At 36.3% G+C, this 23008-nt stretch overlaps 1 protein-coding gene across 10 annotated transcripts in view; it reads left to right on the top strand.

Moving 5' to 3' along the window:
- Positions 1 to 23008, top strand: part of EVI5 (ecotropic viral integration site 5) — a 205896-nt gene that overhangs the window by 162074 nt on the left and 20814 nt on the right. For 9 of the 10 annotated variants that reach the window (XM_045064863.1, XM_045064856.1, XM_045064857.1 and 6 more), the window contains one exon: positions 13575 to 13670. In XM_045064863.1, the coding sequence (XP_044920798.1) occupies positions 13575 to 13670 (96 nt within the window). Of the gene's footprint in view, positions 1 to 3093; positions 3238 to 13574; positions 13671 to 23008 lie in introns of those variants that run through there. The other variant, XM_045064866.1, reaches the window with a different exon arrangement.

Genomic DNA, 23008 nt, shown 5'->3' with positions numbered 1-23008 from the left:
AAATAATCATAGAAAAATAGCAACAAAGACAACTTGATCCACCTAGCAGAAGTGCCACACTCATTCTGTGGCCTTGACATCCCTGAGTATTCTGGCTCCTGCCTACTTTTCTGACTACAGTATCATCATACTCTGCTTCACATGTTATGTTCTAGCAACCTCGTCCTTCTTTTCATTTCCTGAACCAAGCTTATTCATTCCTAATTTAAGGCTTTTGTTCCTGCTCTACCCTACATTTGGAACATTATGCTCCCTGAGCTTCCCCTGGTGGTTCCCTCTCATTGTTTTTATCTCAATGTAAAAGTCACCCACTCAGAGTTTTCCTGACCATCTTTGTAAAATTGGCCCCTCACACCGTTACTCTGTATTTCATCATCATGTTCTATATTATTTATGACTCTTCTCAGGGTCTTTAATTTTCTTCACCTTAAGAATTAAATCACTCCCGCATATAATATATTAGAACCTTGTTTATCTTATCTACTGCAGTTTGCCTTTTGGATGGCATATAACAGGAGCTCAAAAAATAATTGCAGGATGAGGGCGCCTGGGTGGCTCAGTGGGTTAAGCCTCTGCGTTCTGCTCAGGTCATGGTCTCAGGGTCCTGCAATCAAGCCCCACAGTGGGCTTTCTGCTCAGCGGGGAGCCTGCTTTCCCCCTCTCTCTGCCTACTTGTGATCTCTGTCTGTTGAATAAATAAATAAAACCTTTAAAAAAATAATTGCAGGAGGAATCTTAGGACAGAAAACAGCCATGTGTAAGGGAGTTTGATATTCTATGCCATAAGAGGTGGTAGAATGTTCTAAGAACTGTATATGTAAAGATTTATTTATTTAAATGAGGCTGCCCCAGAAGTAGATTAAAATTGATCCTATAATTTCCTATCCAACCATCTAACAAAATAGTAAATAATAGGCTGTGCTTTTTTAAAGGTAAATACTTTTCTACTAAAAGCAGCCTGAGAGGAAAAAAAAGCAAAACCTAGTATGATAGGTTTAAACGTGACAGCTTAAGAAAGAAATAGACTAGACTAGAGCAAAGAGGCCCAGCAGGGCTTGGTTTCTAATCTGAACTGTCTCCTTCTCCTTTCCCTCACCAAGCTATATAGGTAAGTCAGCAAAATCCCCAGAAGTATCGATTCATCATATCCCAAACGTGGAGAGAAAGAAAATGAGTATGTAATTTTCTGACTGAGGAATTGTAAAAATTTCTGGAGGGTACAGCCCAGTCAAAGAGATTAAAAAGTGAACATCTGAATTTTAACTTATATGAAGACTTTGGGGACAACACACTGAATTTGGGGAACTATATGAATCCTAAATCCAGGTTTTGACATATATCCCCCCAGTTAGGTAATAACAGATATTTAACAAAATTTTAGAGGAATAAACAGAGCCCTTGTTTAGCCAGGTTCTTCCCTCCCTGTGCTATCCCTCAGACTATAAAAGAAGTCAAAATAAACTTGACCTTGGAGGGCAAAAAAAAAAGATTTTAAAATATGATGGAAGGGGAGGTAATAAGTAACCCATATTCTTAAATCATTAGGAATAGCTGGGTAGTCACCTAGCTATGAGAAGAAGAAATGGCGTGGCAACTTGATTTATATTATTATAGCAGAGAAAGTGAAAGAAATACCATTTTTAAAAGATCCCAGCCAAGAAGAAAGGTAAGTCAAGGATAAGAGAGGAATTACAGTTGCTGCCCACTATAAAACAACCATGAATTCAATAAAATTAAGAAATCAAAAGATAAAATTATTAAAAAAAAATACAGATAAGATTTACTGCTAAGGAAACAAATTGAAATCCAATATATCATTACAGAAACAGTAAAAGAATAGTCTGTTCAATATATAATGCTGAAAAGCTTGAGATAATCATAGTGAATGCAGAGATTAAGAATGTAAAACAAGTATAGCTAGCAGGTATGGATGAAAGGTAGATAATCTAACACATAAAGATAACTGGTGTCCCACAACAAGTGGAAAGAAGATATATTAAAAAATATGAACAATTCCACATTTGAGTAAGATTGTGTTACTTGTCTTCCCTTAACAGACTTATTTCACTTAGCCTTCTACTCTTTGGGTACATTGGCAGGATCTCATTCTCTTTTTTTATGACTGAGTAATATTCCATTGGGTATATGTACCACATGATTTCTCACATATGTGGAATTTAAGATCAACACAGGGAGACCTGGCTGGCTCAGTCAGAAGAGTGTGCAACTCTTGATCTTGGGGTCATAAATTCAAGCCTCATGTTGGATGTAGGGATTATGTAATAAATAAATAAACCAAAGAAAGAAAAAAGAAACAAACCCAGACTTAAATACAGAGAGCAAACTGGTCATTACCTGTGGGGAGAAGGGTAGGGGAATGGATGAAATAAAGAGGATTAAGAGTATACTTACCTTCATAAGCACTGTGTAATGTATAGACTTGAATCACTGTATTAAACACCTGAAAATAATACAATACTGGATGCTAATTATACTTCAATTAAAAAAATATATAGACAAGAAGTCATCCCTGAGATTCAGAGAGATTCAAATACACAAATCAAAAGAATACCCTGCGTTCTAGGAAAATTTGACAGAATACTCCTTAAACACTTAAAGCAGGTTATGCACAAAGTTGTAAGGAACGTTAAGACTTGTCCACATCTCTCATAGCATATTCAATGCCAGAAACCAATGGAGCAGTGGCTCTGCTGCATTGATAGGCACTAGCCACATAATGGTGATTTAAATTTAAATTGATTTAAGTTATAAAAAATTAAAACCAGTCTCTCAGTTATATAAGCTCAGTAACCTCATGTTTGGACATTTATTTGGAAAGTTAGAATTGCAATTCAAGGGACACAGATTTAGATAGAAACCTGACTCCTGTTCCTTGTATTTTCTATCAATTTTAGCTAAAATTTAAGATTTAATTTTCATCTTTATATTTTTTCTTTTGTGTGAATTATTTAAAGTAAACCTGTATAATTTTACAGAAACAATTATTTCTCTTTTTTAAAAAAAGCTGGGTGTACATACTCTAATGTTAACATTGATCATTGAAATTGTTTTTCTTTACTTTTTTCCCCTCAGGCCTTTAAATTCCTCTGTATAACAGGTGAACTCCAAATCATAAGCTAAAGGTGATGAATGTTTGATGGAGGAGCATATGCAGAGGGAAAAAATGACTCAATAACTGTACTATTCACAGCCAAGCCAAACCATCTCATTGAAATTGTTGAGAGGAAATTAATTTTGTAGTATTAGTTAATAATCTCAAATGTATAAAATATTATTGATACTGTCTTTATATGGGCTGTCTTTGATTTTATACCTTGTTCTCCCTTGACTTTATATGGGAAGGAATTACCGAATTGATAAATAATTATAATTTGGTTTTTCATATTGGCCTTCTCCTCTACATGATAAAAATGACTGGCTCCCTGTCAAATTTTAGTATTATAATAATATAATAAGTTGATAAAACCTCTTGTTGGCAAAATCAACTCTCTATGTTTCTTTTAAACAAATGAGAAAAGAAATGTGCAGTCAAGAATATTCTATCCAGCAAAGCTGTCATTCAGAATAGAGAGTGAGAGAAAGACTTTCCCAGACAAAAACTATAGGAGTTTATGACCACTAAACCAGCCCTACAATAAATATTAAAGGAGACTCTTTGGGAAAAAAGGAGCAAATGCAATAAAGACTAGAAAGGAACAGAGAACATCACCAGAAACACCAGCTTTACAATGGCACTAAATTCATATCTAACAATAATCACTGCAAATACAATGAAATATTACTCACCTATCAAAAAAAATCTTGCCATTTGCAACAACATGGATGAAGCTAAAGTGTATTATGCTAAGTGAAATGAGTCAGAGAAAGACAAATAACCATATGATTTCACTCATGTGGAATTTAAGAAACAAAATGGATAAACCTATAGGAAGGAAAGAGAGGGAAGCAAGCCATGACACTCTTAATGATAGAGAACAAACAGGGTTGATGGAGGAATGTATGTGGGGATGCATTAAAATGGGTGGTAGGTAATATTTGTTAATTTAAATTAAAAAAATAAATAAATGGGTGATGGGCATTTAAGAAGGGCACTCATGATGAGCACTGGGTGTTATGTGTAAGTGATGAATTACTTCATAAATTATACTCCTGAAGCGAGTATAGCACTATATGTTAACTAACTGGAATTTAAATAAACATTTGGGGGAAAAAATGAGAGAAGAGCATGTGGTATCAGTGAGATGAATATATAGGAAGCTGTCTAGTCATTCAATGCTAAGGAACACAGGACAAACTTTGACAGCTAAGGATTGTACTCCCCAACTTTGGCTGAGTGTCATTCTTTATGGAGGGTCTAGGGAAAGATCTATGAATCAAACATAAAATTATCAACACCATTTTTAGAAAAACAATTCTAATACATAATCCTGCCATGGTTTGTCTCACAAATACAGACGTAGGAGCAAAACCTGATTTCTACCAGCTTTTTCCATGTGATCCTTGATATGTTAGCCAGTGAGTCTGTTTAGTCCTCTAGTGCTGTTGGATCTAGGCCATACTTAGGTCAAGCCACCTGTGAGGGTAATGCACAGGTACAGGGGCCATGCCAAAAAAGAGGACAGCTTATTAATTTATCAGGCTGGAGAAAATGCTGCTAAGAGAAAGAAGTGGTGATAAGAATCCAGAGTATGAAAATAATAGTCTAGAGCAAATGGTCTTTAAGCTAACAGAAGAGGATCTCGAGAAATAAGAGTGCTAGGTAGTAGAATGGCAAGAAGATGAAATGACGTATACCTAGATTTAGAAAGGCTTTTTGAAACTAGTTCTTCAAAAGTCTCATTATCCCAAGACAGCACTCCAAAGGACTTGGCAGGTCTTAAGCCAGCCTAGCCTGACAGTGTTTACCATTAGTAAACAGGGTAGCATCATCTATCCTTTTCCTCATAGGCAAAGGAGCAAGACAAAAGCTGCTGTATGGTGCACAATGTTTAACTTTGTGGTATTAAAAACAAAAACAAGGGGTACCTGGGTGGCTCTGTGGATTGGGGCCTCTGCATTCAGCTCAGGTCATGATCTCGGCGCCTGGGAATCTGGCCCCACATCAGGCTCTTTGCTCAGCGGGGAGCCTGCTTCCTCCTCTCTCTCTGCCTGCCTACCTCTCTGCCTACTTGGGATCCCTCTGTCCCTGTCAAATAAATAAAATAAAATCTTTAACAAAACTAAAACAAAAAACACTAAGCCAAGAAACAAAAGCAGAGATGAATCTCTCACTGAGATGATAAACCCTCATGACATGGAATATGAGGATATTAAAATAAGACGTTCCAGCCATCCAGCAGATGCATGACATTTTTTTCAGCTACCACCATATATTTTTTCCTGTTTTGTTGAAGATTGTTTGACCATAGAGTTGAGGGTCCATATCTGGGCTCTCTACTCTGTTCCACTGGTCTGTGTGTCTGTTTTTATGCCAGTACCATGCTGTCTTGGTGATCACAGCTTTGTAGTCAAGCTTGAAATCAGGTATCGTGATGCCCCCAGTTTTATTTTTGTTTTTCAACATTTCCTTAGCGATTTGGGGTCTCTTCTGATTCCATACAAATTTTTGGATTATTTGCTCCAGCTCTTTGAAGAATACCGGTGGAATTTTGATCGGAATGACATTAAAAGTATAGATTGATCTAGGCAGTATAGACATTTAACAATGTTTATTCTTCCCATCCAAGAGCATGGAATGGTCTTCCATCTTTTTGTGTCTTCTTCAATTTCTTTCATGAGAGTTCTGTAGTTCCTCAAGTACAGATCCTTTACCTCTTTGGTTAGGTTTATTCCCAGGTATCTTATGGTTCTTGGTGCTGTAGTAAATGGAATCGATTCTCTGTTCCTACATATTTTCTTAGTCTTTGACTTCAGATACCTAAGTTTCTGTGCTTCTATCTTCTACGCTTCCTCCCTTAACCAACCATTAAATATACATTATATTAGGTTTATCCTGCTGCCTATTTGGTTTGAAAAGAAGGAATAAAAACAGAACTGTACTTGGAGTTTGGTTGGAATGGGAGATTTTTGTATTTTACCTTGCATAATATAGTCTCTAGACTTGGACTGTTAAAAATATTAACAGAGTCATGACACCAAAAAAATGCAGATTGACTATTACAGATTAAAAGAGGGCAAAGAGATATAATAACCAATGTAACTATAAACCTGAATTTGATTCTGGACAGTAGTAATCCATTTGGGGCCCTTTTAAGGGAATTTGAATGGGAGCTACATATTCAGTGACACTGTGGAATTAAACTATTTAAGCGTGATAATGGCATTTAGTTACATGGAACAGTTCCTTGTTCTCAGGAAATGCATGCTGAAATACTGAAGTACTGAAATGTCATGTCTGCAGTCTACATTCAGATGGTTCAGAAGATATCTGTATATCCAAAGAGAAGGAATGAAAGCAAATGTGGCAAAATAGTGATGAGTGAATATAGCTGAAATCATACTGTTTCAGCTCCTCTGTAGATTTGAAAATTCTGAAAACTGAAAAGCTAAAGGAAACTTTTGCAGGATGTAAATGATAGACTAGGTGCTTTATGTTTTGTATTTTCAACTGCCTCAAATATGCATCTAGCACATTAACTGGGTATTAACTGGTTTAATTCTCTAAGAAAACCCAAAGACTTCTAAGCAAATTATTCAGTCACACAGAGTATTAAAAGCCTATGGCTTGAACACAGCTTTTAAAATCTGCTATCTTCCTGTCTCTAAGGAAGTGTCCTTCCTGTGGCAAGATAGGGTAAATTATACCCAGCATTAAAAGCATAGATAAAGAAACAAACATGAATGGACTCTTAGACATGCCTATTACAATGTCACTTTAAAAATTGAGGCTTAATTTTTGAGTTTAAACAAACCTGAGCTTCTGCCTCCTCTTCTCTCACTTCCACAGTATTTTTCAATATTATATGCTACTAAACACCACGTTTTTCCCCAGTTGTTGTTTAAAGCAAGTTAACATCATATTAGTCTCAGTTTTGCTACAATATGACACATGAAAAGCAAGCTGCTTAGAGCTATAGAGAAAACATTTCACATTTTTACTTAATTCTTCTAGCTTGATCCACCAACACATTTGATTATTCAACTTTTTTTTTTAAAGATTTTATTTATTTATTTGACAGAGAGAGATCACAAGTAGGTAGAGAGGCAGGCAGAGAGAGAGAGGAGGAAGCAGGCTCCCTGTTGAGCAGAGAGCCCGATGTGGGACTCGATCCCAGGACCCTGAGATCATGACCTGAGCCGAAGGCAGCGGCTTAACCCACTGAGCCACCCAGACGCCCTGATTATTCAACTTCTTAAAGAGTATGTTGGAGTGCAGCAGATGTAGGCGATGATCACTCTGATTAAAGTGTCCACTTTCTACTGTGTCTATGCACACATTGCACAGATAAATACTCATTTCTTTTCTGCTGACTATAGCATGTACTGATTTTCCAATCAACTGTAACAGAATATTGGACACATCTTGGGCGTGTTCCATCTCTACCGCATCCTTTCCTGGATTACAGCTCCCCGTGGTTGCAGGAATAAAACAGATGCAGGTTATTAAAAACAGTGCAGGTAGTCAAATACCAGAATCACTGCTCTTTTTTGCTAAGTATTCCTCTACACACATTTATGGTTATATTAAAGAACATAACATGGAGGACATGGGGAGATGGAGAAGAGAAGGGAGTTGGGGGAAATTGGAGGAGGAGACGAACCATGAGAGACTGTGGACTCTGAGAAGCAAGCTCAGGGTTTTGAAGAGGCGGGGGGTGGGAGGTTGGGTGAGGCTGGTGGTGCGTATTATAGAGGGCACGTATTGCATGGAGCACTGGGTGTGGTGCATAAACAGTGAATTCTGGAGCACTAAAAAGAAATTAAGTTTTTTGACTGTATCAACCCATTACCTAATAAAAACTATAGAAAATTGGATCCCTTATTTATTGGCATTGTCCTCATAGATGCTGATACTTTTATGTTTTTCAGTAATTATTCTGCTGGACCTCAAATCTTTGGTTTTTCTTTATTCTTTTGAACAGTTATCTTACTATTCAGTCATAGAGGTCATATATATGGGATTTTTTTCCTGATCTTAAACATTATTTAGTTCCTCATCATATTTTACTAAGCTTTAAAATAGTAATATCATCTGTTTGAGAGCTAGGTTAACCAAGAAAGGGATTAGAGTTCAAAATGAACCACCCTCTGTAGACAGGGAACTGACCGGCTGAAACTAACAAATAATATGAAGTAAAACTGGTAGCAGAATTGAAAAGAAATTAATTTAAGAAACCTTACCAGTTTTCCTTTTTTATGTGTAAAAGTATACTAAGTAAATTCTATAATGAGTATAGACTTGTAAAATATTATTTGGGATTCTTAAAAAGATAAAAGTACTTTATAACTGGCGTATAAATTCTATAATGAGTATAGACTTGTAAAATATTATTTGGGATTCTTAAAAGATAAAAGTACTTTATAACTGGCGTATAAATACATTTTGAGTATCTGTTTAAGAAATAGTTCATTTTCAAAGGTGGTACAAACTAGTGTCTTTCAAGTATAGGTCTACACACTGGCTGTATCAGGACCACCACTCGTGTAGCTTTCAAAGTGTGCAGATTTTTCAAACTCCATTTACAGATATTTAGAATTCATTAGGCCAGAAATAGATCGTCTTAATCAGTGTGTTTACAAAACTCCCAACCATAGTCATCTTTGGGAACTACAGTTTTAAGCATTTCCAAGGTTATGTTGTTTATATTATTGTATTCATTTACTTAGTCATATTTTAAAAAATATCCATTGGGGTGTTTTTTTTGTTTGTTCTGTTTTTAAAGATTTTTTATTTATTTATTTGACAGAGAGAGATCACAAGCAGGTAGAGAGGCAGGGAGAGAGAGAGGAGGAAGCAGGCTCCCTGCTGAGCAAAGAGCCCGATGCAGGCCTCGATCCCAGGACCCTGAGATCAAACCTGAGCTGAAGGCAGCAGCTTAACCCACTGAGCGACCCAGGCACCCCATTGGGATGTTTTTTATTGCAGATAATAGAAAACTACATTCTGCATTTATTTATGGCTTAAATAATAAAGGGGATTTATTGGCTCAGGTACCTGAAGAGTCCAGAAATAGGATATATTTCAGGAAAAGTTTGATTTGGGTTCCAACGTGTTGCATTAGGCATGAGTCTGAAGGTTCTTCTCTGCTTGTCATTTTTTAAAAAGATTTATTCATTTATTTTAAAAAGTCAAAAATCTAAAGTAAATAAAAATTATTCATTTTGGAGAACGATCACATGTGAGTAGTAAGGGAAGGGGCAGAGTTGGCGGGGAGAGAAAATCCTCAGGCAGGCTCTTCGCTAAGCACAAAGCTGGATGAGATCCTGAGATCATGACCTGAGTCAAAAATCAAGAGTCAGCCACTCAACTGACTGAGCTACCCCAGGCACCCTTCTGCTTCTCATTTTTTATCCTTAGGAGGTTTTTCTCATTGTGTTAAAATGGCTAACAAGTGAGCCTTGTACCTACTTATAATATCCAGAATAAGAAGCTATAACCCATAATTTCCAGTAAAAGTTTCGAGAGTCATACTATTTGAGCAAAACCTGAACCAGCCACCACAGCGCAAATATGTGATTGTGCTCTTTGGCTTAAACCCCACCAATCAGGGCCTTACTATGGGCTTAAGGATGGGGATAATTCCTATTGTATGACCACTATGTAATGAAGGAGAGAAAATAGATCTCGATGTAACAACCATAAAATCTACTCTAAAGTATTATAGAGATGAACTGTAACTCAGCCTGGTCTAAAATTATATTGTTTTAATGAAGTACTAATTTATGATTTAATATTTTTCAGTTTCTTACATTTCTAGTAAAATATGAAGACAGTACTAATCTTAAAGCAAAAGGTAGATTTTTAGACGATGCATCAGTAAATAACCTGTGGGAGATAAATACCTCTCACATATGTAAATGAACTATGGTATGGATTAAATGCTTGCTTTCTAGTGGTGGGAGGGGCAGGCATGTATTGTTTTCTTATTGATGACCTCTTCCAGTATTTTACTATGAAAGTCTTCAAGCATACAAAAGCTGAGTTGTACAGTGAACATCTACCACCTCCATTCTGGAATTAATATTTTTATATATTTCTTTTATTGTAGCTTTATTAAATACTTACCCATCTACCACTGAAGGTGTCTTATTTTTTGGTGCATTTCAGAGTAAGTTAAAGTAAAGTAGTTATACTCTGTCCCTAATCACTTAAACATGCACATCTTTAGGTTTTTGATGACCTTTTGACTAAGAGAACGCATACATGGAACTCTATAGCGTAAGACTTTAATATGAATTAGATTATTATAAACATCATGAAGGTAATTGCTAAAATAATTACTGAAAGATCCAAGAGTGGAAGTGAATTTAAGCTTTTTATGAGTATTACTTTATGTTCTCTTAATATAGAGTTTTCTTTTATCGCAAGACAAAAAGGTATATATTTAAGGTCTGTTCACTGAAATTACAGAATTACCAAACTTGTTGATGTGTTGGAGTTCTTTAAGTTTGTCACTTACCTAATTAGTTTTGCTTAGGAAACCACTTAACTGGCAATCTGTTGTTGTTATCAGCTAGACCAAAAGAAAACATCCAAGAAAATCCAGGTTACTTGGTAAATTTATTAGGATAGCTGACATTTTCCCACCTGCTTATCAGAAAGAACCATGTGGACTTGCTTGAAAATAGAAAGCTATAAAAATGTTTGCAGAAAAGAATCTTAAACATTAGGTAATCAAATAAACTGTCTCAAAAGTGAAATTCAGTTGCCCTTGTCATTTTTTAAAAAGATTTATTCATTTATTTTAAAAATAAATAACCTGTGGAATATTTAGAATATAGTTAACTGGGTATTTTTTTGGCATTGTAAATGTGTTTAGTTATCTTTATTAAGGACCCTAAAGAGCTTCGAATCAATATATTTAAATGAGAGCCCATTTGCAGAACATAAAAACCATGGACTTTTAGATAAAATGTTATTTATATATTTTATTAAATAGCAGTTAGGAAACCTCTCAGATTACTTTAGTTTTTGAAATACCAGCTATATTCCCTTAAAGTAGACTTAAATCAGAATACCTTATGCAGAGCTTTCCAGCTGGTGTGTCTGTCACACTGGTATGCTTGCTACTAATGTGTGACAACTGTGCAGGGATGGGGTTACTGCTAGACCACAGAGCTGCTTAATTATCCTTCCTTTGCCTTCAGTTTGTCCTTACAAATTGTTTCTTGGGTATGTGTGTATTTCTGTGTGTGTACAGAAAATGGTTTAATGGGCATCAGAGGATTTTTTTGGTAAACTTTTGACTTTCTGTATGTAAAAGCTTTTCAGAAGTACCCTTTTATTAACCTTATATATGGTTATATTTAAATTTAAAGAACAATTATATGCAGTTATGTTAGACAATTATATGCAGTTATGTTAGTCAAATATATAAAGTTTTTCTCTTTGAAATTCTGCCTTTTTTCTACAATGAATAGAAATTCAAGGAACACCTGGGTTTTTTAGTCATAAATTCTTAAAGAGGGCTTCTTTGATTTTCACAAATACCTTTCAGGAGTCATTTTGTTCCCCCTAAGTTAAAACATTCCTTTTCTTTATTGTTAAATTTCTCAATTGCTCTGTTTTTTGTTAAATACTGCCTTTCCTCTAAAGAAATCAAGGTGTAAAATTTTTGGCTAAACCTTACTACAATCCACCTTTGGAGAAAACAGATCTTTGGAGTCACTTAATCACTTTTTGTAAAACAGGTTTAGTGATTCCTATCATGCCAAATTTTTATTTCATACACGTTTCCTTATAGGAAAGAATTGGTATTAATTCTGGTTATGGTCAGTTGACAGCCTTTCAAACATAAAGTATTTTGCATTCTTGAATGACTGTCTTACCACATTAGAACTTACCTTAGACTTTGTAATTTTATTCACCCTGAGAATTTTATTTTGTCCTGTATGATATTCATGCTATGGGATATCCACAATCCTTCAGAACTTCACCTTCACTGGGAACCAGATTTAAAGGCAACTTTTGTAAATCCGATTTCAGCCCACAAATATCTGGCCTTTCCGTCTCATCCACAAGGATTTCTTCTTAGTAGTTGATTGCACTTTCCATTTAATTAATGATTTCAAGGCAATTAATATGGCATGATGCTAAAATTAGACCATCAAAGAAGACAGCTGAACACATACCCGAAGGAGTGATTCTCATCAAATTAGTCCCCTTTGGAAAGATATCTACCTACTCAGTTGTAGCTGTTCTTCCTCACGTCACATAATGGGATTTGGAAAATACAGTCTTTAAAAATAATGGCCTGGGCGGAGTGCCTGGGTGGCTCAGTGGGTTAAGCCTCTGCCTTTGGCTCAGGTCATGATCTCAGGGTCCTGGAATCAAGCTCCGCATCAGCCTCTCTGCTCAGCAGGGAGCCAGCTTCCCCCTCTGTCTCTGCCTGCCTCTCTACCTATTTGTGATCTCTGTCTGTCAAATAAATAAATAAATACAAATCTTTAAAAAAAAAAATCTGGAGATGTCAAAAACAATTCATTTTCATCCTCTGATAATCCCTATGTCTTTGTTTTTTGGTTTTTGGTTTTTGGGGTTTTTTTGAGAATGAGAGAGGGAAGGAGAGAGAGAGAGCACAAGTAGGGGGAACAGCAGATGGAGAAGAGAAGTAGACTGCTGGCTGAGCAGGGAGTCCTGGGCAGACTCAGTCCCAGGACCCTGAGATCATGACTGGGGCGGAAGACAGACGCTTAACCAACTGAGCTACCTGGACGCCCAGCCCTATGTCTTAAAATTCACATTTGTTTTCAAATGGTAAAGGGAAAGGCAGCTTCTTCCCTCCCAATCTGTATGCCTGGAAAATGATCACAGTATGGTTCTGGATCTAGCTGTTAGTATTGGAACACCTTTTAATTAGCTATATCTAGGACTCCCAATATACATTCCTATGTTAATTAAATAGAAGAGATTCAGAGCTCTCCTTCCCCTTTTAAGAGTGGTTTGCAGAACCTTTCTTTTTTCTCTTCTGTGTTCACCAAGCAAAAGCTGATTCCCACTGTAGCTGTGGGAAGCTTACTACCTTCTCAACTAGACGTTGAATCCCTTATGGTATGGATAGAAAATCTTCTGTGCTCAAGGTAACTAGAATGCCTTTGAAATTCTAGGGTAGTTTTTTCACTCTAGACTCATTCAATTGTCGGTTTCTAGGAGTGTCTCCAGAAGTACATTTTATAAGTTGTATGTGTTGTAAACAGCTTCCACTAAGCATTATTTAGAAGTACTTGGTATAGTTTACTATAAATTACTTTCCAGAGATAGTTTGAGAACAGATTATTTCAGAATTTAGCCATTTAAAGGATATGCCCTTATCCTGTCCTCTATCTTCAAATATTTGAGTACATGCTGTGAAATTTGTCTTTTGTTTTTGGTTTGTTTTATTGTCACAAAACAGAAAGAAGAAGGAAAGCTTCAAGGACAGCTTAACAAGTCTGATTCTAACCAGTATATTAGGGAACTGAAAGATCAGATAGCAGAGCTGAATCATGAGGTAAGTGATAAATTTTGATCTTCACATATTTCTTTCTTCCTTCCTCTGTATTGTAACAACACTGTATTACTGGTTTATTACTGGATATGACTGGTTATGACTGACTCTTTTATGATAAATATTATCTGTGGATCACTGATTATAATTAAATAATATTTTAGAAATTGGTCTTTTTAGTAAGAATTGTTCTATTCCAATATTGAGAATTAATTTTCCTCAAACCTTTTCATGATCTAAAAATGCTCAATTAATATTTGCACAGCAAATTTTTTTTTTATTGTGATCTAAACATCTTTGATAGTTTGTCCAGGTGTCATTAAGTTACTTCAATTAAACTTAAGTTTTCTTTATACTTTTAAAATAGGTTTGTGTTATTCACCGTTGTAGATAGAGGGAAGTCTTTTTACTCTTGTCTTCTTATTCCCTTACGGTGGTATTACTGAGATTGCAAAAAAGGATACTTGCCTAATATCAGTTAACAGATTTCTTAGTATCTAAACACTTTTTAAACTGGCACTACCTTGAATCTGTGAGATTCAACTCATGAAATTGACAAATACTATTATTAAGTACTCCAAGTAATTCAAATTAATGTGTTTGATTAGAGAGATACTTTTTGTTAATGTGGTTCTAGGTCAGTTTCCTTGTCCTTTATTATTTTCTAATGATAAGAACTTATCCAAACATTAATATAAAAGCATGTTTCTTATCTTGAATTATTTGTACAATAAGGTTTATTCACAATGATAAGATTTGAGTGGGTAATACAACCTCATTTGTTAAGAAAGAAACTCATTTTGACCCCTAAATTAATTTAAACCTCAAAGGAAAAAGTTTGGACATTACTCTTTCCTGGTATTACACCCTTCAGTTAAAGCTGGGTGTTTTGGGTAATACCTCCCAGAGATAGTCAATCTAAGTTAAGTTCTGAATGGAGAAACAAAACAGTAACAAAAATGATAAATCTTAAATGTGGTTTAATGTGACTTATCCTGAAATTTTGGGGGTCATTCCTGTGATTTTTCAACCATGATAGCATTTAAGGGATTCAGGATTATGTATAATCTTTACTTATTTGTGTGCAGTTTTTATAATCTGTTCTGATCTAATAACCATGTGTAAAAGAACAAATTATAAATAAGATGTTCTAGAAATTCATATTGTTTTGAGAACCCTAGGAATTATTCCTTGTGTTCAAAAGCTTTTCTCAAAGGAATTTTTGACTACAGTAAAGCCATCTTCCCTTTATAATTTTGACTTCGAGTAATTAGGAAGCTTTAATGTTGCTGAATTAAGAAAATTGTATGGGGATTGACCTTATTTCCAAGACTCATCTAAAAATCAGCCAACATTAATTTTGCCTGTCATGTACCTTAACTAAAAATAAGGATAATCTCCTCATCAGGACTGGCAGAAAACGGTTTATGAGAGGTCTGACTCTAATGTCACTTCTGTAGTATGGGCTGTGAAAGTAATCTTTTGTGTTGCATGAACATGGAAAGAAAATTAACTGAGTAGAATTTTCTACTGTTAAAGTAAAGAGCTAGATTGTGTAAAGTAAAAACTAGAACAGTTTGTGATGAGATGCTAATTGTGTTATTCAAAGTGCGCAGGTCCTGGGCTTAAGTAGGCCCCAGTGAGAAAATGTGTAGAGAAGAGGGTAAGTACAGTGCAGCCGGGGACCACACAAGAGTGCAGAGGTGAGAGTAAGCCAGCATGGGTATGGGATTTAGAGGCCAGACTCGATTAAAAATTAATGTGATTTTGTGGTGGGAAGTGAGGGCAGAGTGAATAGAACCAGCTTATGGTGAATCTTCAAAGCTAGACAAGATTAAATTTACTAGATAAAATGAAATCATTATAGGTCTTCAGTTAGGGGTTGCTATTCATTGTGTTTTCAGAGCAGGTTTTAGTACATTGACCTGTTTCAAAGTTTTACAACTAAAGAAAGGTTAAGTGAAAACAAATGAAATGTTAAACCAAGGTAATGGTTTTAAGTGCACTATCCATATACTATTGGTTAGACCAGCTTCTTAAGAGGGTTACATAAGGTACCACTTTCTTATTCTAGTGATTTTCGTTCTTGTGCTATAGCACTTCACACTGAAGAAAAAAGCCCATAACCAAAGACAGTCTAATCTCTCCAACTTAACTTTTGCCCTCTGTGTTAGAATTTGCCAGAGTCTTTAGCTTTCAACAAAAAATTAACTTTCAGATATTAAGGTTATATGTGAGCATGTGACTGTTTAGTAGTCACTCTATTATACTTCTTAAAATGTTGAAGGAGGGGCGCCTGGGTGGCTCAGTGGTTTAAGCCTCTGCCTTCGGCTCAGGTCATGATCTCAGGGTCCTGGAATCGAGCCCCACATCGGGCTCTCTGCTCAGCGGGGAGCCTGCTTCTTTCTCTCTCTCTCTGCCTGCTTCTCTGCCTACTTGTGATCTCTCTCTGTCTATCAAATAAATAAATAAAAATCTTAAAAAAAATGTTGAAGGAAATGTTGAGAGAAACTTTGCAGGTCTATAATAGAACAATAGTAGTTACTATTTATTGAATACCCTCTATTGGTCAGGCATTATGTCAGATACTTCACATATACTATTACTAACCCTCATCATATTCCCACATGATGGTAGTATTCTCAGTTGAATAAATAGGAAAACAGAGTCACAATAATTAAGTAACTTGCCCTGGTTATACAAGTAGTAAATGGTTGAGGCAGGATTGAATCGAGTTTGGCCTATCCTTTTCTGTGCTGTTTACAGACATTAGATTAGAAAACATGTCATCAATATTTAAAAATCTAAAGAATGGCACTTAATGACAATATTTTAACTGTGTTGTTCCTCCCTGAAACATTAGAAGTGAATTCTGCAATTGACCTAGCGCCCAGAGCTTCCTCTCCCTCCCTGTCAGCGTTGCAAATGGAGATTTACCTTCACTTACTGCAGTGTACTGTGATCCGTCGGAGTGCCTGCTCTGACTTCCGACCCCAGCAGTTCCTACTGTCACCACCTAGCTAATAATGCTCTTAATTTTACCTACTTCACATAAGGATGTTTTAACTTGGAGCCTCTTACACCCTGCTAAGACCCTCCTAGAAGCCACTGTAGAAATGCTTGCTGCCTCAGATCTGGCAAGAGCCTTGGTTAAATCTTCCCCTCTCTGTACATCCTGTCCTCATGGCATACATAGAAAAGAACCTGGATCCCAGTTCAAGTCTTTCCTTATTCCATCTTCCCCACCTCCTGCCCTCCCAACCATCTATCATTATATCACCTACTAGTAGCTGTGTTTAGAACTAAAGATACAGACTGAAACACAACTCCTATCCCCCAAGGGGCTCACAGCCTAACAACAGAGATCAGTATTCAAATAAATTATAATACGTAATGAAAAATACTGCATTATAGCAGTTACCATTCATTTAAGAGTTGCTCTGTACCAGACACTGTCCTAAATGTTATATTTATATCGCTTCTTCACGACATTCCTATGAAATAGGAAGCATTGTCATTATTTGTGTTTTGCATGTAGTAAAACTAAGGTTCTGCGGTATTAAATATGGTCATTCAGTAGTTAGTGATAGAAGTAGGAGGTTAGTTCAGACTATAGGACTCCAAGCCCGTTCATGCACTTAACTACCATATGCTATGCCTCCTTTGAAACATATAGCAATAAAATGGTAACAGCATGTGGGTTAGGTTTTGAAAAATGAGAAGAAATTTGTCACACAGATTGAGCATCAGGAACATATAAGTCAGATACATAAACCAAAATTGTAGGTTCCAGGAACGAATAAGCCATGTACTTTTGCAACATAGGTCTGTCTTCTTATGGCTACTGACCACTGAAGACAAAGAATATTTTCTAAATGCCAGGAAAGGGAAATAGAAGAAGGTAGAAAATTATTCTCATTTAGAAACTAAAAGAAATATACTCAGGACTCATGTAGGTATAGACATACTGAGAAGTATAATCTTATTGTTCACCCAACTCTTTATTACCAGTTGACTGGGGTTCTCTGGGCCCTTTGGAGCCTTGCTGCCTTTTACAGTACTATTGTATAGGAAAATGTATACTAAACAGCTGATCTGAATACGTTTTCGAATATAAATTGTGTTTTTACTTGTTCTTGATGTGATATATTCTGGTAGACGTAGGAATAGGTAAATTTATTCCAGTCTAAAGATAATTCACATGCAAAAAATTAAATCTTTTTATATTAAACAGCTTTGTTGATTTTTTTTTTTTTTAAAGATTTTATATATTTGTTTGACACAGAGAGAGAGACAGCGACAGCAGGAACATAAGCAGGGGAAGTCGGAGAGGGAAAGCAGGCCTCCCGCTGAGCTGGGAGCCTGATGCAGGCTCAATCCCAGGAACCTGGGATGAGCTGAAGGCAATTGCTTAATAATGACTGAGCCACCCAGGCACACCTGCTTTGCTGAATTTTTGTGTCATAATAGTTTTAATGTGCTTTATGTCCTTACAATCTCAAAAAATTAATTCTAGTCATATTTGCTTAATAAGTTTTATACATAGAGCAAGTTTTCCCTTTTTTCATTAAGCTTGCTAGTGGTAGTTGCTAGACTGGGTGTAAATACTTTGGATGATTATTTTAATCTTCACAATTATCTTGTGAAAATTATTATTCCCATTTTATATATAGTCTCAGAGAGGCCAAATAACATGTCCACAGACACCTATCAGTAAGTAGCAGAAGCTCGAAGCAGGACTTTCATTTGACTGCAAGGTACTAAACTTAGAATATGAAGGCAAACAAAACAAACCTTATCTTTTTTTTTAATTTATTTTTTTTCAGCCTAACAGTATTCATTGTTTTTGCACCACACCCAGTGCTCCATGCAATCTGTGCCCTCCCCAATACCCACCACCTGGTTCCCCCAACCTCCCACCCCTCCCCCCTTCAAAACCCTCAGGTTGTTTTTCAGGGTCCATAGTCTCTCATGGTTCACCTCCCCTTCCAATTTCCCTCAACTCCCTTCTCCTCTCCATCTCCCCTTGTCCTCCATGCTATTTTTAAAAAGAAAGAAAAAATCTTTAGAGCATTTTTGTTCATTAATAAATACCCTCCCTTGTTCGAGACATAATGAAGCAAGTTTGTAAATGATGCAAAATAGCAAACTACAATTTTGTGAGACAGAGTAAAGAAAACTATAGGAATGTAATGTAATTTCAAAAGACTTTGCTAGTAGGGTATTATAAAAGCTGTGATAGGAATGCAAAGAAGCTTCCTGATGTGCAGAATATCAGTGGAAAGAACGTTCCAGGCTGAAGAAACAACTAGTACAAAGACCTTGAGGGAAATGTAGTGGACTTCGTGAGAAATCATACTAAAATGTGACTTGAGTATAGTGGAGGGTGGGGAAGAAAATGGTATGAGATAAGATTCAAGAGGTAGTTGAAATCAACTCCTAAATAGCGCTTTATAAGCCAGGATAAATAGACTGTTTTATTCTTGATTCAGTGGGAAGCCTTTGGATGGTTTTAAGCAAAGAGTGATGTGATCTGATTTGCCCTGCCTGCTGTATGGTGAATTGATTGTAAGAGAGCAAGAATAGAAACAGGGAAATGGAGGCTGTTAATATAGTCTAGGTAAGAGCAAAGGTGGCTTAGAAGGATGAGAGAAGTGGAAATGTTAGCCACATCCTTAGAAGAATGGGAGAAGTGGAATGTATTAAAAGCTAGGTTTTCGAGGTTGAGAACTTGCTGATGGATTGTATGAGAGACATAAGATAAAACAGTCAATGACTCCAGAGATTTTTTTACTTGACATCTGAATGATTGGTTGGTTACATTTACTGAGGTTGGGAAGGGTAGACTATCAAGACCTCTGTTTTGTTTATGTTAAACTTAAGATTGCTATTAAACATTAAAATGAAAATATGGAGTGGGCAGTGGGTATGTATGATGTTCTAAATAGATGTTGGGGCTAAAAATAGGTATAGTAGTTATTGGCCTATAAATGTTATTCATAGGTGAAGGGAAGGGGTTCTAGGAGCAAGTCTGTGGTACTCCTGACCTATCAGATCAAGAGAGCCAATAAAGGAGATCAAAACTACCAGTAAGATGAGAGGGAAACTGGCGACTGTAGATACAGGAGCCCTAGAAAGGAGACTTCAAGAAGAGAGTATTTCAACGTAGTTATTTTAATTAAATTATAAACTTCTCTGATCCTCTTAAAGAATGAATATATTAAGAAAGATATCTTCAGCGTTGTGTGTGTGTGTGTGTGTGTGTGTGTGTGTGTGTTTTTACCGTTTATTAGAGAATGATGGATGATTTATGAAAGAACTTGACAGGAGGAATTGTCTGTCACTGAACAATTACTGAGACCCCCTTCCTGAAGAACTTGAAGAAATATAAGCTATTTCAGGACAAAGCTGGCCAGAAACAAAACTATGTAAAACACGATTATAGGATGCTATAAATAACATACAACCCAGGTAGATGAAGCCAACTTTCATTTAAAGGATAGCTTCTGTGCTCATTCCCAGTACCCAGGGCTTTTGTCATCCTGTCTTTTTTGTTAAGGAGATAGTCTTTGAAGTTACCGTATGTTACAAGAATCTTTTATTTCTACCAGCCAAGTACAAAATTAGGAGTTTGAGTAAATAAAAGGAAATCTAAAGAATGCCCATTCTGAAGTTTGCCTTAGAAAATGTTTATATGTGAGTAATCTTTTTTCAGTTCTGATAACTGTTCATGCTTGAGCTATAGATTTAGTAAAGTATCTACCAGAAAGTATTTTGAATGTCCTGTCCATTATTAATATGTTTAATGTGTATACTCCCTTATTAAACTAGAAATTTTTTTTAAAGACTTTATTTATTTATTTATTTATTTGACAGCAAGAGAGAGAACACAAGAACGGGGAGTGGGAGAGAAGAAGGAACAGGCTTCCCTCCGAGCAGGCAGCCCAATGTGAGGCTCGATCCCAGGACCCTGGGACCATGACCTGAGCCAAAGGCAGAGGCTTAACCAACTGAGCCATCCAGGAGCCCCAAAACTAGAATTTTTGAAATGAGGAGCTTTTATAATCAAATGACAGACTACCCTTTTGTAACTGTGTATCTTTTTTTCCTTGCTCTACATTCCCAGTTTAAAAGTAGTTAATAAAATCACTTGAACTTGAATTTATTTATTTTTTAAAGATTTTATTTATTTATTTGAGAGAGAGAGAGACAGAGACAGCAAGAGGGAGCATGAGCAGGGAAGAAAGGGAAAAGCAGAGTTCCAGGCGGGCTTAATCCCAGGATCATGACCTGAGACAAGGCTAATTCTTTAACCCACTGAGCCATCCAGGCGCCCCAAACTTTTAATAAAGAAGCTTAAAGGCTCATTTAACGTTGATCAAATTTAACATGGATCTTCATCTAGACATTCAAATCAGAATATCAAAGGTAGAAAGGAACTTAGTAATTCGGCTGTAATTATTGGTAGCTTTTTTTTTCCTCTTTATTTCAAACTAAATAATAATATTTTTGTTTAACTATATGCTTATTCTGTATTGCCTGTTTCTACCAGTCTTTATTTCCTTTTAAATCTTGCAAAACTCCAAGGATATTACCTAGTTTACAGAGGATAAGAATGACATTTTTATAAACTGTATTGATAGCAACAGTGTACTGATGGAGGAAGAAGTAAGGAATAAATACAGTATTCTGTTGATGACTGAATCTTGGTTTTAGAATTATTGTTTAAAAAAATTTCCATAGATGGGAGTTACAAGCTTTCATGCATATTGTTACAGTAAAAAGTGCCCAGTTTCCCAGTGTGGCATTTTTTTTTTAAGATTTTATTTGACACAGAGAGAGAGATCACAAGTAGACAGAGAGGCAGACAGAAGGAGAGAGGGAAGCAGTCTCCCCACGGAGCAGAAAGCCCGATGCAGGGCTCGATCCCAGGACCCTGAGATCATAACCTGAGCCGAAGGCAGAGGCTTAACCCACTGAGCCACCCAGGCACCCCCCAGTGTGGCAACTTTTTAATAAAAGAACTTATTCCCTTAAATTTGTTTTTTCTCTAGTTAAAGCAATGTAAAATATCATGCAGGAGCTCACACAAGCCTTTCTGTAGGAAAATTGGGGTTTTTTTGCTGCTGAAGGTCTTATGTAGATAATGAGAGATTATGTTTGTACTCCTCTGAAAATTTCTTTAAGGCTCTTTAAATAAACTGTTTAGTTCTGGCCACCTGGGTGGCTCAGTCATTTAAGTATCTGCCTTCTTGCTCAGGTCATGATCCCAGGGTCCTGGGATAGAGTCCTGTGTCAGGTTCCCTGCTCAGTTGGGAGCCTGCTACACTCCCCCTACTTGTGCATTGCCTTGCACATAAATGAATAAAATCTTTAAAAAAATGTTTAGCACTGTTTTTAAATCTTAAAACCTTCATTTAACTTCCTATTAAAAATTCATTCTTTTTTTTAATTTTATTTTTTAAGACTTTATTTATTCAAGAGAGGTAGAGAGCAAGCACAAGTAGGCAGAGAAGCAGGCAGTGGGAGGTGGGGACGCAGGCTGAGCAGGGAGCCTGATGCGAGGCTCGATCCCAGGACCCTGAGACCATGACCTGAGCTGAAGGCAGACAGACAATCTACTGAGCCACCCAGGCACCCCTAAAAATTCATTCTTAATGACTTTTTTAAATTGGTTTTGTTATTCCTATTCCTTTTATATGTGCTGTTTAATCTCAGATATTTTATCTTATTTGAAGTCATAAGATTTAAAAACTGTACAGTGTACAATATTTAATGTCTGCAATAATATTACTGTGTAGAAGACATAAAGCTGAGATTTCAGATTCACATTTTTTAAAGCCAGGCGTGTTCTTAAAGTTTATCTGGTTTTTCACTTGATAAATGAGGAAGCTGAGGGCATAAGCGTTACAGGACTTACCCAAAGTGACACAGCTAGTTGGTGGCAGAGCCAGAACTACTGCCCAGGCATCCTGACTTCTGATCTGCTACATCCCACTGTCCTCCCACAGTCCTGCTGACCCATTTAATTGTCACACGTTAGATGTAGTGAATTAAATTAAATTAATTACTTCTCTCAGATGGGAACCTAACGTCTACTTAGTAGAACTCTACTACCACCTAGTATTCTTTACTTTTCTTCCAGCATCAGGTTCTGGATTTCTCTTCCATCTGAAACTGGGGAATTGGTGTGACTTGACCCTAGAGATTCTACTTCAGTTTCCAGTAGGTGCTACTAAAATCTTAACTTTTAAATCTTAGTTGATTTTCTGAAAACAGAGGCAACTGAGATTTTCTAGCCAAATTTGACATTCCCAGAAACATAGAACTATATAAAAATA

This window comes from Mustela putorius, unplaced genomic scaffold (assembly GCF_011764305.1).
Source record: "Mustela putorius furo isolate JIRA1106 unplaced genomic scaffold, ASM1176430v1.1 tig00003853_pilon_pilon_pilon, whole genome shotgun sequence".
Lineage (NCBI taxonomy): Eukaryota > Metazoa > Chordata > Mammalia > Carnivora > Mustelidae > Mustela > Mustela putorius.
This window is presented reverse-complemented; position numbering and strand designations above follow the sequence as displayed.